The 12,876-nt window shown below is 52.5% G+C and overlaps 1 protein-coding gene across 2 annotated transcripts in view; it reads right to left on the reverse strand.

Moving 5' to 3' along the window:
• The window catches only part of LOC150006672 (F-box/WD repeat-containing protein 10-like), a 79,833-nt gene that overhangs the window by 54,930 nt on the left and 12,027 nt on the right, over positions 1-12,876 (reverse strand). The window contains exon 3 of one of the 2 annotated variants that reach the window (XM_090281985.1): positions 2,368-2,475. In XM_090281985.1, the coding sequence (XP_090138111.1) occupies positions 2,368-2,437 (70 nt within the window). In that variant the 5' untranslated portion in view covers positions 2,438-2,475. Of the gene's footprint in view, positions 1-2,367; positions 2,476-12,876 lie in introns of those variants that run through there. The other variant, XM_090281984.1, reaches the window with a different exon arrangement.

Genomic DNA, 12,876 nt, shown 5'->3' on the forward strand with positions numbered 1-12,876 from the left:
GAAATTAATGTGTGTGTTCTGTCGTGTTGTGGGAATTCACATTATGACTCCCCTGAGGAATGAGACTCAGAAGAAGATGGAAACACGGCTGCTCCCCTCTTCCTCGCCCCCTCTTCTCTCTCTCCCTCCTGCTTCCCATTCTGTCCTGGGAGGAAACAGCATCAATTCTCGACTCAGGAAAGCACTGCCCCTGACTCAGCCTCTCACGAGTGCTAGGAAGCGTCTGCTGGAATTGTACTTGTGCACCCCCGTCCGCTCTCCTCTCCCTCTTCCAGCATTCTAATGGCCTGCTACTGAATGCACTTTGCAGGTATCAGCTCATTTGATCCTCACAGCTTTTGTATGAGCTCCACTCTGCAGATGAAGAAACTGAGGCTCAGAGAGGCGATGTGACTCTCCCTGGCCTCCAAGCCGCAGACTGGCAGGGCCAGCCTCCAAACCCAGGCCTCTTAGATTCCAAAGTTGCAGTTTTTCAGCCTCTGCCTCCTTCTCCCCTGCTCTCCCAGTCACCACGCCCCTCGGTCACCTACTCCTTAGCTCACAGTGTCTGAGTCACACATTTTTTATTGGCAGACAAGTGAGGGTGGTGGCGGGAAATGGATGACCAGACGGGTGGTGAGTACAAGTCTGGGTTTGTCTTTTCGTGGCTACCAGGCATTGTCCTGGGGAAGCACCTGGAACCCATGACCCCTTCTGGGCCCCCTCCAGGGTTCCTGGGGTGAAGGAAAGAGCAGACAAGGGTCCGCCTGCAAATGTGTGTCTGCGAAGACTGGGCCCTGGTCTCTGGACTGGCCTTGATGACCAGACTCAGAGCCTGCCCTGCCTGTGAATGTGACGGTGGCCTGGGGGTTGCGGAGGGTTTTCTTTAAGACTCTGGGTTTCTCGGATCTGACTTTGCAGGGGCCCAGGACTGTGCCTGGCCTCAGTCCAATTTGGGAGGCGAAGCCCTGGTCTGGGAATCAAGAAGTTAAGAGATCTGAGCATGATGCCACCACAAGCTTGGAGGACACCTGGGCAAGGCAGAGCTTTTCTGAGCCTTGGCTTTTTTCCTCATCTATGAAATGGAACAGTCATCCTGGGCCTGTCCACTTCTCAGGACGGGTACTTCGGCATGGGGAGGGCTCAAAACCAAGGAGGCAGGATCGGGGGTTGTGGTGGGGAGCAAAGGAGCAGAGGCTACAGGCCAGACAGCCAGCACCGAGAGGGACAGCATCAGGATGTGTCTCTCTCTTGAGCTGGGGCAGGACCATCTCACTGAACAGCGCCTGATAGGCCGGCCTTGCCCAGTGCAGCAGCCCTGGCCCAGACCGCGACTGAGGAATCGCAGGGCCGGCAGAGGAAGAAAAGAGGAGACGAGGAAGAAGGGAAACCAGAGGAGTGGTATGCGGGGTGGGCAGGAGGGGCAGGAAAGACTGGCCTCAGGGTAACAGACACAGAGTTGAGCACCCTGCGTCCCGACGGGTTCCAGCCCCAGCTCTGCGCCTCACTCCAGTGGCACCTTAATCACATGCAGCTACTCTCTGAGCCTTGGTCTCCCCACATGTCATCTCAGATTTTATGACTTCCTCAGTTACATCCCCCACTTCCCTTTCAAAGCCTGGCTCCGTTGCTTCATTGTCAGGAGCCCTTCCTTGGGCTCCCCTCTCCCGCCTCCTTCTAAAATTCCTGCCTGTCCCTCTGGGCCCAACAACCCTCAGCTGGGGCCCGACTTCCCTATGTCCTGACTTATACTGTGAGACACATCACGCGTCAGAGGCCTCAACTGAATCACACTGGGCCCCTCCCATGCGCACTTTACACCCAGCAGATGTGTAAAGGACGTTCTGTCAGTGATGCCATGGGGTCAAACGCACAGATGGGGGAAGCCGGAAAGGACACGCCCGCTTTGTCTGCGGATTAAGCTCCTGCTCAAAACTCCTCTCCATAAAAAGCCTCCGGGATTCATTCCCAGACACATACTCCTTCTTCGACAACTCAGCCCTGAAGGTGACAACACCCACTGCTGCCCCCGCCCCTGTCACCCCTCAAAGGTTCCTCCAGGCGCCACCCTACTTTCACAAAGGTCCCGCCACCACCGGCCTGGCTGGAGCTTGGATCCTGCCACCTGTCACATTCCTGGGGACAAAGGACATTCTGTTGAAGTGCCCTGGGACTTTCTGCGCCACAGAAAACCCCACAGAAATCCCCCACGAGGGTTCCTGCAGGTCACAGAATTCAGGGGTCACAGGCTCAGGGAGGGGAGGTGCCCAGACAGACTGATGGCTCTTCATAGAAGACCCAAGTCCTGGCCCCAAATGGCCAGCCCTTCACGCCACCCTGCCACGCACGCGTGCGCACAGCCGGGTCGTGAGAGAAGCAGAATCTCACCTTGGCGTTCCTCCAGTTTGCCCATGGTCTCCATCTGCTCCACCAGGTCATTCGAATTCCACTGGCTCATGCCGATGAGGATGGCATTCTTCCCTTCGGCCACCTCCTCTGGGGGAAGGAGCAGAGATGGGCGTGAGCAGGGAGGGCATCTCTGAGGGAGCACTTATGTCTCCCTTTGAGAAGGAAGTCTGTGGTTAGGACAGGTGTGACACGTCCAGGAATTTTTCACTGCAGTAAAGTCATGCGAGAGGCTAAAACCCACGGAAGGCTCCATTCCTAGCCCTAAGAACAAAATTTCTTGAAGGGAAGTGTGTTTGGGGAAAGGAAAAAACAAAACAAAACACTTTGCCACTGCCAACAGTTTTTCTTTGAGGAAGTTACGTGCCTCTGAGCTTCAGTTTCTCTGTCCATGGAACGGGACTGGAAATGTCTCACTCACAGAGTCGTGAGGATGGAAGGAGGTGATGAGTGTGAAGGCCCCGTGCATAGAGGGTGGTCATAAGTGAGAGAGAGGGTGGCTATTTCTTCCCGTGAGAAGTGAGGCTGCATCAGGATTTGAGTGGATCAGGATTTGAGTGGGCAAGGGCCAGCTCTGGAGAACTGGAAGAGCAGGGGGACTTCTGGTTCTGAGCAAGCTTGGGCTGTGCAGAACCCTTGGCCCACATCGCAATCTTATGAACTTATTAGTGCCTTCATTCCCCAGCCCGAATCCTCCCCTCCACCCTGTCTCTTTCCTTGCTCTTTCCCGTTGGAGCTTAGTGATTACTATGAGAGAAATCGATGGGGCTGCGGTCCTTGTCCACACTGAATACAAGCCCCTGGGTCCCTCACATCTGGTGTCATCCCTCCTCCCGGAAGGGGGCATTTCCTCAAGAATAACCCCTCAGGAATGTGCCCTCCTCTCTCTTTGAAGGGTCTTCCTGGTAAAAAAAAAAAAAAAAAAAACTGTGTGTCCTCCCTCATAGAATAGATAGTAAAGAATGGCAAGGGAAATCTTTAAGCTTATGATAACCAGAAATAAAGGGATGAGACCCACTGCACTGAGAAAGAACTGGTGGAAGCTCGGGAGCTGTCCAGAGTTCTGAACTCCTCTAGAACTGAGCGGTCCAAGGCCCATTTCTGGCTGGGGTCTGGATGATGATGTTGATGATGATGATAATGGTTCCTGCCTTGTTTCATTCATTCACTCATTCATTTAACAGCACATCACATTCTTACCATGCACTGAGATTGTTATAAGAGGGTTAAAAATATTCACTTAATTCTCATAAAATACTAAAAAGCTACTATTATTATCTCCATTTTAGGCATGGAGTAGTTCAGAAATTTGCTCAATGTCAATGTCTAGAGCCAGTATTTAAACTCATATATACTATTTCCATGAGCCCATCTTGTCCTCCTGATGGCCTGCGCCGGGCATCCTGTTTTGGCTCCAGCCAGGCACCACTCACACCCAGGCAATTTACTCGGCATGGTGTGTTCCCCCAGGGCACCATGAGCACCTCTTAGCAGCACTGTGTTCTGGGAAGAGCCCTGACTGGGTTCCAGTCCAGAGTCTGCTACCTGTGAGCATGTGCTCTATAGCTATCCTTCCACTCTCCCTGTTTTCTAATCTCTGCAATAGGAATAACAACTCTGGTTCTACAACTCTTTCTAGCAAGCTGTCATGAGGACAGTGACATGCTACATTTGCAAAAGCTACAGCAGCCAAAGCACTGTGAACAAATGTCAGGTAGGGTTACTCTGGGGGAGGCAGGATGACGAGGGGGGCAAGAGCTCAGTTCTGGTGTTATGTGGACTCTTCAATCCTGCTAGGATTGCTGTGAAGCCATGAAGGCAGAGTGTTTGCAAGTACAGCCAGCACACGCTAAGAGCACAGAGGTGGAAAACAGCACATGAAGGGGATGGCCCGTCATCACTCCACTTATGCTGTGGTCTGCCCCCACGACACTCTGGCCCTGCTCCAGAGCAGGGCAGTCAGGGTCCGCCTGGAGCCCAGTCTGTCTGTGTCTCCTGACTCCATTGCACAGCATTCAATCCCCCACTTGTACATTTAAACATTCACTTGGCAATGAATGGGTTCCTGAGCACTTACTACGTGCATTGTGAGACCCAACTTCTATCCTTCGGGAACAGAGCTTTGTGAAAGAACGCAACAGTAAACAGCTCTGATGCAGGGCATGCTGGGGCTCCTGGTATCGTGCCCGGTATGCAGCAGGTGCTCAACAGGTGCTTAGGCATCGCAGCTCCCTTTTTTTCTACAATGTGTGAACTCTGTCCCTGGTGTGTGTATGGGGGGGGGGGGTGAAGCTATCAGAACCCTGAGGGTCCTGCCCCACTCTGAGGTCTGAGTACGCCTACTTCTGCACCATCCTCGGCCTCTTTCTTCTCTTCCTAGTTGTGTGCATGACCCTGCACTTTCCCTTGTGGTCTTTTGTCTGTCTTTTTAGTAAATGTATTTTCCTCTCTGACTGCTCCGTGTTCCTCTCTGCTTGACATCTGGCCCTGTTCCACTCTGATCTGGTCTTGCCAGATCCCTTTCCATTGGTCTCTGTCCCTCTTGGTCCTTGTATTTCCCTGTGTCTCTCAGGCATTTGGTCAGGTCTGTCCCTCGGTCTGGGTGGGTCTCAGTCCCGTTCCCATACTCTTGCTCTTCCTCTCTCTTCACCCCAGCACCTGTCTCTCTCCTCTCTCTGGGCAGATATGTCTCGATCTCTCTCACTCTCCGGCTTTCTCTTTCTCTGGATCCTGCCCCCTCAAGATCTCTCTAGCCAGGCAGGTCTTTCTTGCTTTTTCTAGGCTTCTTTCTCCTTCTGGCTCATTGTCTCTCTTTCAGCTCTCTCTGGTTGTGTGTGTGTGTGCGTGTGTGTGTGTGTGGCCCTCTCCCCCATCCTTTCTGGGTCTCTCTTGCTCTCTCTCCCTCTGCTTTCTCATCTTCTCCCTTCCTTTCTTGCACTCCCTGCCCCTGTAACAGAGTGCCATCCCCGCATTCCCCACAGCCCCTGGTTTTGGTGATGGGGGAAGGAAATAATACAGCTTTTAAGGTATTTTGCATATCTATGGCAGGCGGGCAGCGAAGGCCTGTAAAAGGGTTGATGATACTGTTTAAGATACTTTGCATATCAATGACAAGGAGATAGCCAAGTCTTTCCAGAAGGAAAAGAGAGCCAGAAGGAAAGGAGCCAGAAGGAAAGGGACCATGCTGTTTGAAAGGAGGAAGAAGGGCCCATGGTGGGCCATGAGGTCTGATGTGAAAGAGGGGCCATGATGTTTGGAAAAATGAAGAGGGGCCCCCGCCTGCCTGAGAAGACGCACAGTGGAAGGCACATGTCAGAGGAGCCCGATGGAGCAGCGGCTGCAGCAGCCCTGTGAGAAGCAGCCGAGCTGCCTGTAGTCAGGATCCGGCCACGTGGCCTGGGCTAGTAAGAAAGCAGGCACGCTGCTGCTTTGATTGTGCCCACTCCAGCTGACTCCAAAGCCACCAAGGACTCTGCCTTGCAGACCTGGACTCGATCTGGACTCTTGGAACTTGGGACATGTGAAGAGGACACCCTTAGGACTCGTGCCTTTCCTGGACTTCACTGTGATCCAGTGTAACATGGCACATGCTTTCCAGGACTGTTATACGGAGGCTGACGACATCGTACCCCAGATCCTAAAGGAGACAGCTGACAGATAGGGGATGGGGAACTATTGGGCTTGGTTTTGGCTTATAGCCTGGGGAGCAAGGGAAGTGCTAGGTCTCCTGGGCAACCAGGGCTCTGAGCTGAAGTGCTCACAGCTCCCCCAAGGCTGGAATATTGTAAATAAAGACGTGTTTTTCCCAACACTAATTGTTGGGTCTTACACCAAGGCACCACATGAACAAGCCCCTCTTTGCTGGGTAACATCCCTTCACCACATCCTTGTCTCTCCAGCTGCCCCCCCCCACCTCCCAGACACACTTTCTGTGGGCCTCTCCTCTGCCCACCAACCCCCCAAAACTCAGCCTTCAGATTCTCACTCTGGCAACACACACACACCCCACGATTGCTCCTTTCTCCTTTCGGAGTCATTCAGGCAAACCAGACTTTAGGTCTCCGCTCAACTTCCCCTCACTGTGGTACGTGCCTCCCATCAGGGCCCACAGAGGCCACAAAGGGCTTCTTTGGATAAATGTCCCGGTTAGTGATTCTGCTCTTCAACGTCTGGCGACTGTTCTCTGAATACTCATCCCCTGAGACCTCTGGTGCGGACACGGTTTTTGCACGTACATCACCCCGACTGAGCCGCAGCCCCTGCCCAGACTAAGTTAGGCTGAATTCCACCCAGAGCACCACAACGCTGGCCTTGACCCCAGACTGACTCCAACCCTGACCAAAGCCTGGATACACCCCTTTAAGCACAGCCACGAGTGCCGTAAGCAGAGCCTCTCTTCCTGCCCCGGGCCTCAGTTCCTGCTGGATCCACGGGACTTCGGAGCAGGGAATCTCCTTGTTCCCTAGTAGGAAGACTTCCCCTCCAGCTCATGGAGCTGAGAGCGTGGCCACCTGCCACCGGCAGGTCCAATGCCATACATCACCCTTTGCATCCAGCCCACGGCACCAGTGTTCCCAAGGACGTGGGTCCACTTTGCTCTGGGGCCTCAGGGAGACAAGAATGCTAAACCTCTCATCCCCACACCCACAGCCACTACCACTCCTCTCTCTTCGTGGCAGGTGAAGGGACCAAAATTCTGCTACCGTGAAGCTGCTGTTTGGAATATTGATTTTAAGTAGTTAAGAAACAAAACTCAGAGAGAACTTCTGAACCACCCACCTTCCTGCCTAAGACATTCAGACAGACAGACCTGCTTCAGGAAGAGTTCAGGATGTGGCCTTAGCCTACCGTGAATTAAGTAGGGTAAACAAGAGGGCTTCAGGCAGGGGGCCTGTTAGCCAGATACCCAGGGTCCCTTTGTTTCTGCCCCCACCCAGCAAGGACTTGACTGTCACCTGTGCTCCACTCTGCCTCAACTACTTGCAAATGGCCCATTCTCACTTCTGAAACCTAATACTTTGTTCTCCCCCCCCCCGCCCCCTTTTCCTTTGTCCAAAATGTCTTCTATAGCCAGTGTTGCCTCACTGTCTTTGGAATTTTCATGGGATGATCATGCCTATGTAAATTATTAAACTTTGATTTTTCTCCTGTTAATTTGATTATTAGTCCAGCCTGGAAGAAGTTAGAAGGTAGGAGGAAATGTATTACTATTCTTTCGCCCCCACACAGTGGAGGGTCCCCGCTCAGCCCACGTCCAGAAACCTCTGGGGCTGATCAATGCCCTTTGCTCCCACTCCCCCGCCCCCAATGGGAGGGGGGCCAGGAGCAGCGTCACACCTGTGGTTTGCTTCTGTGAGGGCTCCTATGCCCAGCTTCCCACAGGGACACCCTCCCACTCTGCACAAGAGAGAAACAACCCTATTCCAGATTTTGTGGGAGGGACCCTGAGACCCAGAGACTCAAGACTTGCCTGAGGACAGCCAGTGACCAGTCAGTGGCCCAACCCTGAGGAAGACCTGGGTCCTCTGAGCCCCGGGGCCCTGCACTGCTTTCCCCGACTCTCCCCCACCTTTGGGGTTCCAGCAGCTGTGTTATCACAGGAAAAGCCCAGACTGGAGGAGAAGAGCTGTGTTGTGCCCTCATTCTCTCTGAGGCCGGCCCCGCCTTAGTGCCTTCGCCTGTAAACTGGGATGCTTTGTCCTGTGCCACCTTCCCCTCCTGGCTGCTGGGGGAAACCAGGGAGTCAGAGCAAGAAGCAGAGTCTGTGCAGGACAGAGACCAGCTCCTGGGCCCCAGCCACCTGCCAGGTGCGGGGAGGGGAGGGTCAGAAGGTGCTGAGCTTGGAGAGAGCACGAGAACAAAGGACAGCCAAAAAGTGCCAGCTTCCCACCCAGCAGGACTCCCCTCCCTCACCAAGGGACGGAGTCCCACGCTTTGCTTCCTGTCAAGCTACCCAGGGCTGGCTGTGTCCTGAAAATACACCCTGGTGCCCCCCACTCCTTCCTCACCCCCAGCCCCGCCAACATTGCCCCCTGCAACGGTCAGGGCCTGGCCTGCTTGTGCATACTCACAGTGTTGAGAAGGGGCTGTTGTTTAGGATGCCGGCAGGGAAAGGCAACAGAAAACAAGTATCTCCCATGAACGTAAGGGACCTGCCCTGGGCACCATTGCCAACAAGGCCTAGGAGCCTCCTGGAATGTTCAGGGCTGATAGGAGCCACCAAGGTGAAGGAAGGGGCACCCGCATTTCACAGCTGGCCCAGGTCACGCAGCGCCTCGGGGGCAGGGCTGGGCCAAGAATTCCGCTGTCCTGCCTGCCAGCTCACGGCATTTCCCACCAACACTGCCTTCCACCAGCTGCGTCCACGGTAAGTCCGAACCTCTGTTTGAACTCATATGCTTGGTGACTTTCAAGATTTCTCTAACTGGACTATTGATTTGCAGCTAAGTAGAAGGTTAAAGTTAAGGGTTCCCCTGATATTTTCTATGTAAGACATACATTTTGCTATAGAAACAGGTCATGAGTGGCTCATGCTTGACCTACCCAACCACAGCCCCAGTAAACTCATCTGATGCCACAGGGGTCATTTTAGCCTCCACCTGCGCCCTTGTTGGGATGGTGGCTCCAAAGGACAGTTTCCTCTGAGAAGGGCAGAGAGTGCAGCTAGAACACGGTAGCTCCACCCCTACCCCTTTCTGCTCTTTTCCCACGATCTAACTAGTCAGTGATACCAGGTTTAAAATAATTCGTAAGTGTTCCGTTTCTACACAACTTTATCATCCACTAAGAAGCGAAAAATCACATTCTCTGTTCAGCTGTTAATGCTGGGATTCATATTTACTTTTATAAGCTTTTCCTTGTTTTTAGTTTTGTTTCGGGTTTTTGGACCATGAATTTTATTTGTTTGTCAATAAAAAAGGTAAGAGTGGAATGCTAATAAATTCCTGTTTAGTTCTGTAATGTCAAGAATTTAAAAATTTAAAAATGGATTGCTTCATATTTGAAAAAGCTTGGAACTACTACCTTAAAAAAGCAGGGGCAGAGCCCTGGCTGGTGTGGCTCAGTGAATTGAGTACTGGCCTGCGAACCAGAGGATCACCACTTCGATTCCTAGTCAGAGCACATGCCTGGGATGCAGACAGGGTCCCCAGCTGGGGGCGTGCGACAGGCAACCACACATTGATGTTTCTCTTCTTCTCTTTCTCCCTCCCTTCTCCTCTCTCGAAAAATAAATAAATAGAATCGTGTTTTGGGGGTTTTTTTTAAAGGAGATTTTCATTTTCTCTCTAGAACTCTGCATTTCATCACCAGGAACCACATGACATCTGGCTGTCCCTCCTTAGTCACTGAACTCTCCTTACCCAGTGTCCGGCCAGTGCACCTGTCACCCAGCCATCTCCCAGTGAGGGTGCAGCTTACGCCAGGCTCAGGCATGCAGGCCCTTCCTGCATCAGCGACCCTGCATTCAGAGTCTCTGGCCTCCTGCAGGGCAGCGGTACCCAGGGCCACCCAGGAGCCTGGGCAGCAAAGCACATCCTGAGGCTAGGGGGTCGGGCTTGCTCTCCCTCCCTCTACTGGGGCAGAGGGCCAATTGCACTAAGCGGGCCCCCCCTGGCTCACTCTTGGCCCCCCTGCCTTCCTGCTCATTCCTCTGGTAAAGGCTTTGCACTGGCTGTCGCCACCATCCAGAACACTGTTCCCCCAGTGCTCACCTGGTTCATTTCACGTTATTCAGCTCGTTGCTCAAGGCCACATCTGGGGGCCTCCTGCGGTCACCCAGCCACTCTATCACATTCCCTTCTGTTATATTGGAGGGAGCTCCTCCATTTGTTCAACAGTATTACTGAGATGTCATTGACATTCAATGAAGTATACATATTTAAAAAGCACAATCTGAGGGAGCCCCTCTCTATTTGCACTAGATGGGATGCTGTCCAATTCATGAATTGTTCAAGAAAGCCCATTAGATCTCTAAATTCTAAAAATAAAATAAAAAATAGAACGTACAATTTGATAAGTTTTGACATATGTATACGCCCATGAAGCCATCACCCCAATCAAGTCAGTGGCTGTGCATTCATGACCCTCAGAAGTTTCCTCCTGTCCTTTCATCCCTCCTTTCTGCCCCCAGGCAGCAATTGGCCTGATCCTGTCACTGTAGATTCGTTTGCATTTTCTAGAGCTCTGTATAAATGGAATCACACAACATGTGCTCCTTCTCCATCTGACTCCTCTTGCCCAGCTCGCTTATTCTGAGATTCATCCACATGGCACCTGCGTCAGCGCTTCATTCCTTGTTATTGCCAAGGAGTATTTGATCGCATGAATGCACAGCACAAGTTATTCATCGATTCACCCTGTGATGTACATTGGAATTCTTTTCAGTTTGGGTCTCTCATGAATAAAGCTGCTGTAAACATTCATGGACACGTCTTAGGTGAACTGAGCCTCTCTTTCCTCTTGGGTAAATTACCTAGGAGTGGACAGGCTGGCTGATGTTTTACTTAACTTCGATTAACTTCTTTTTTGTAAATCCTCACCCGAGGACATGATTGATTGATCTTTTAGAGAAAGAGAGAGACATCGATCAGTGGCCTCCCATATTTACCCTGACCGGGGATTGAAGTCATCACCTTTTGGTGTACGGGACGATGCTCCAAGCAGCTGAGCCGCCCAGCCAGGGCTGCTTTGATTAACTTTTTAAGAAACTACAGTCTACTTTCTAAAATGGTTGTATTGTTGTACATTCCCATCAGCAGAGTCTGAAAGTTCCATTCCTCTATATTCTGATTGCTTTAATTAGCTGTTCTAATAGGTGTGCGGTAGCAGCTCACTGCAGTTTTAATTGCATTTATTTGCTTTTAATGACTAATGATGTTGACCTTATTTTAATTTTTTGTCATTCATATATCTTCTTTGGTGAGATGTCTGTTCCTTTATGTTATTTTATTTATGGTAATTATCAACATAATTCACATGCTTGGATATTGTCTTACCACCCACCATCCATAACACTAAACTGAAGGCTCCATGAGGGCGAGGGCAGGATATGTGTGTGCCCCTGTGCCCCAGCGCCTAGAATACTGCCTGATGCTTGATGGGCAGATACCTAGGAAGCACTTGAAAGAGTGAATGAATGAGTTGGGATTCTAGCCCCTGTTCTCTCTGACTCCATGTAACCCTGAGCAAGTTTCCTGACTCACTGGTCTCAGGTTCCCTGCCTGCAACATGGGATGGGGTATTGAACTAAAAATCCTGAGTCCCCCCCCGCCCCCCCCAGCTCTGACATGATCTGTGTTTGAGGCACATCCCCTCATCCCCCAACCTTGGTAGACCAGGCCATGGCTCTCCAGATGGCCTCACTGTGTTGACAGGAAAGGGAGTGGTACCCCTTCTGGGTCTCGACCCTGGAGCCCACTGCCCACCCTGCAGCATCCAACCAGGGGCATCAGCCACCCCTGAGGCCCAGGCCTGCTGCCTTGGCCAAAGGAGCCAGCATGCTGCCCGGGGATTGTTATAGACCTGGCGGATCCGTACTCCTTTCCTGACTAACCCCAATCCCTCCCATGCCTCACGTATACAACCAGAGCCCCCAGGGCCAAAGAGTCTCCCCTCTGCTGCTAGATCATGAGTCATGGCGGTCTTTCATTTCACCAGGTAACCCCAGTGCGGGGCCAACAGGCTGGAGCTTGAGGAAGACAGGAAGGGAAGAAAGTCTTTATTTCAGTAATAAGTCAAAGAAAAAGGCCTGACCTGGACATTCAACATCTGAGTTCCAGCCTTTCCTTTCCACCCTGATGTGTGATCTTGGGAGGTCCCTTCCATGGCCTGGCCTCAGTTTCCCCATCAGCGCACCGACACCGAGGAGGAGGACATATGTTTCAGGACCTGTTCCGTGCTGACACCTACCAGTGCAGCTCCATCACAGCTGGAGCCAGAATCGCAGAGGCAGCAAGGTGCAGGGCCTTGCTCACGTGGGGACAGGGACCACCCACCATGTCAGGTCAGGGCTCAGCTTGGCTGGAGAAAAGAGGCCAGGGAGGTGGCCCTTCCAAGAATGCCCAGGAAGCTAGCCACCCGTGGCCCAGTCTGGATGCTGAGAGAGGGTGGGGCCTGCTGCAGCTCCTGGGAACGGGGAAGGTGGCTTTTCCACCTCTTACTGCCTTGAGCCAAGGAAACATGCCAAGGCCCTGCCCAGGGAGGCCGCATGGGTCAGACAGGAGGTCTGGAGTTGGCAACTCGGAACTAAAGAGGATTCCAGCAGCCTGGGGAGCAGCTGCCCTGGCTGAGGGCTGCAATGCTCTGGAAGGGGTGAGATGGGAGGAGGGAGCAGAGGCACAAGGCGGGCAGGGAGTGCTGAGGGGTGGGAGACTGAGAAAGAGATGGGCGAGCCTGGCATCTTGGGGCAGTGAAGAGAAGGAAAGCTGGAGGTGGGGCGAGGGTGGGGGAGAGAAGCAAGGGGAAGGAAGAGACAGAGATGGAGGGCCTCCA

Source organism: Furipterus horrens, unplaced genomic scaffold (assembly GCF_987537825.1).
Source record: "Furipterus horrens unplaced genomic scaffold, mFurHor1.1.pri manual_scaffold_6, whole genome shotgun sequence".
Taxonomy (NCBI): domain Eukaryota; kingdom Metazoa; phylum Chordata; class Mammalia; order Chiroptera; family Furipteridae; genus Furipterus; species Furipterus horrens.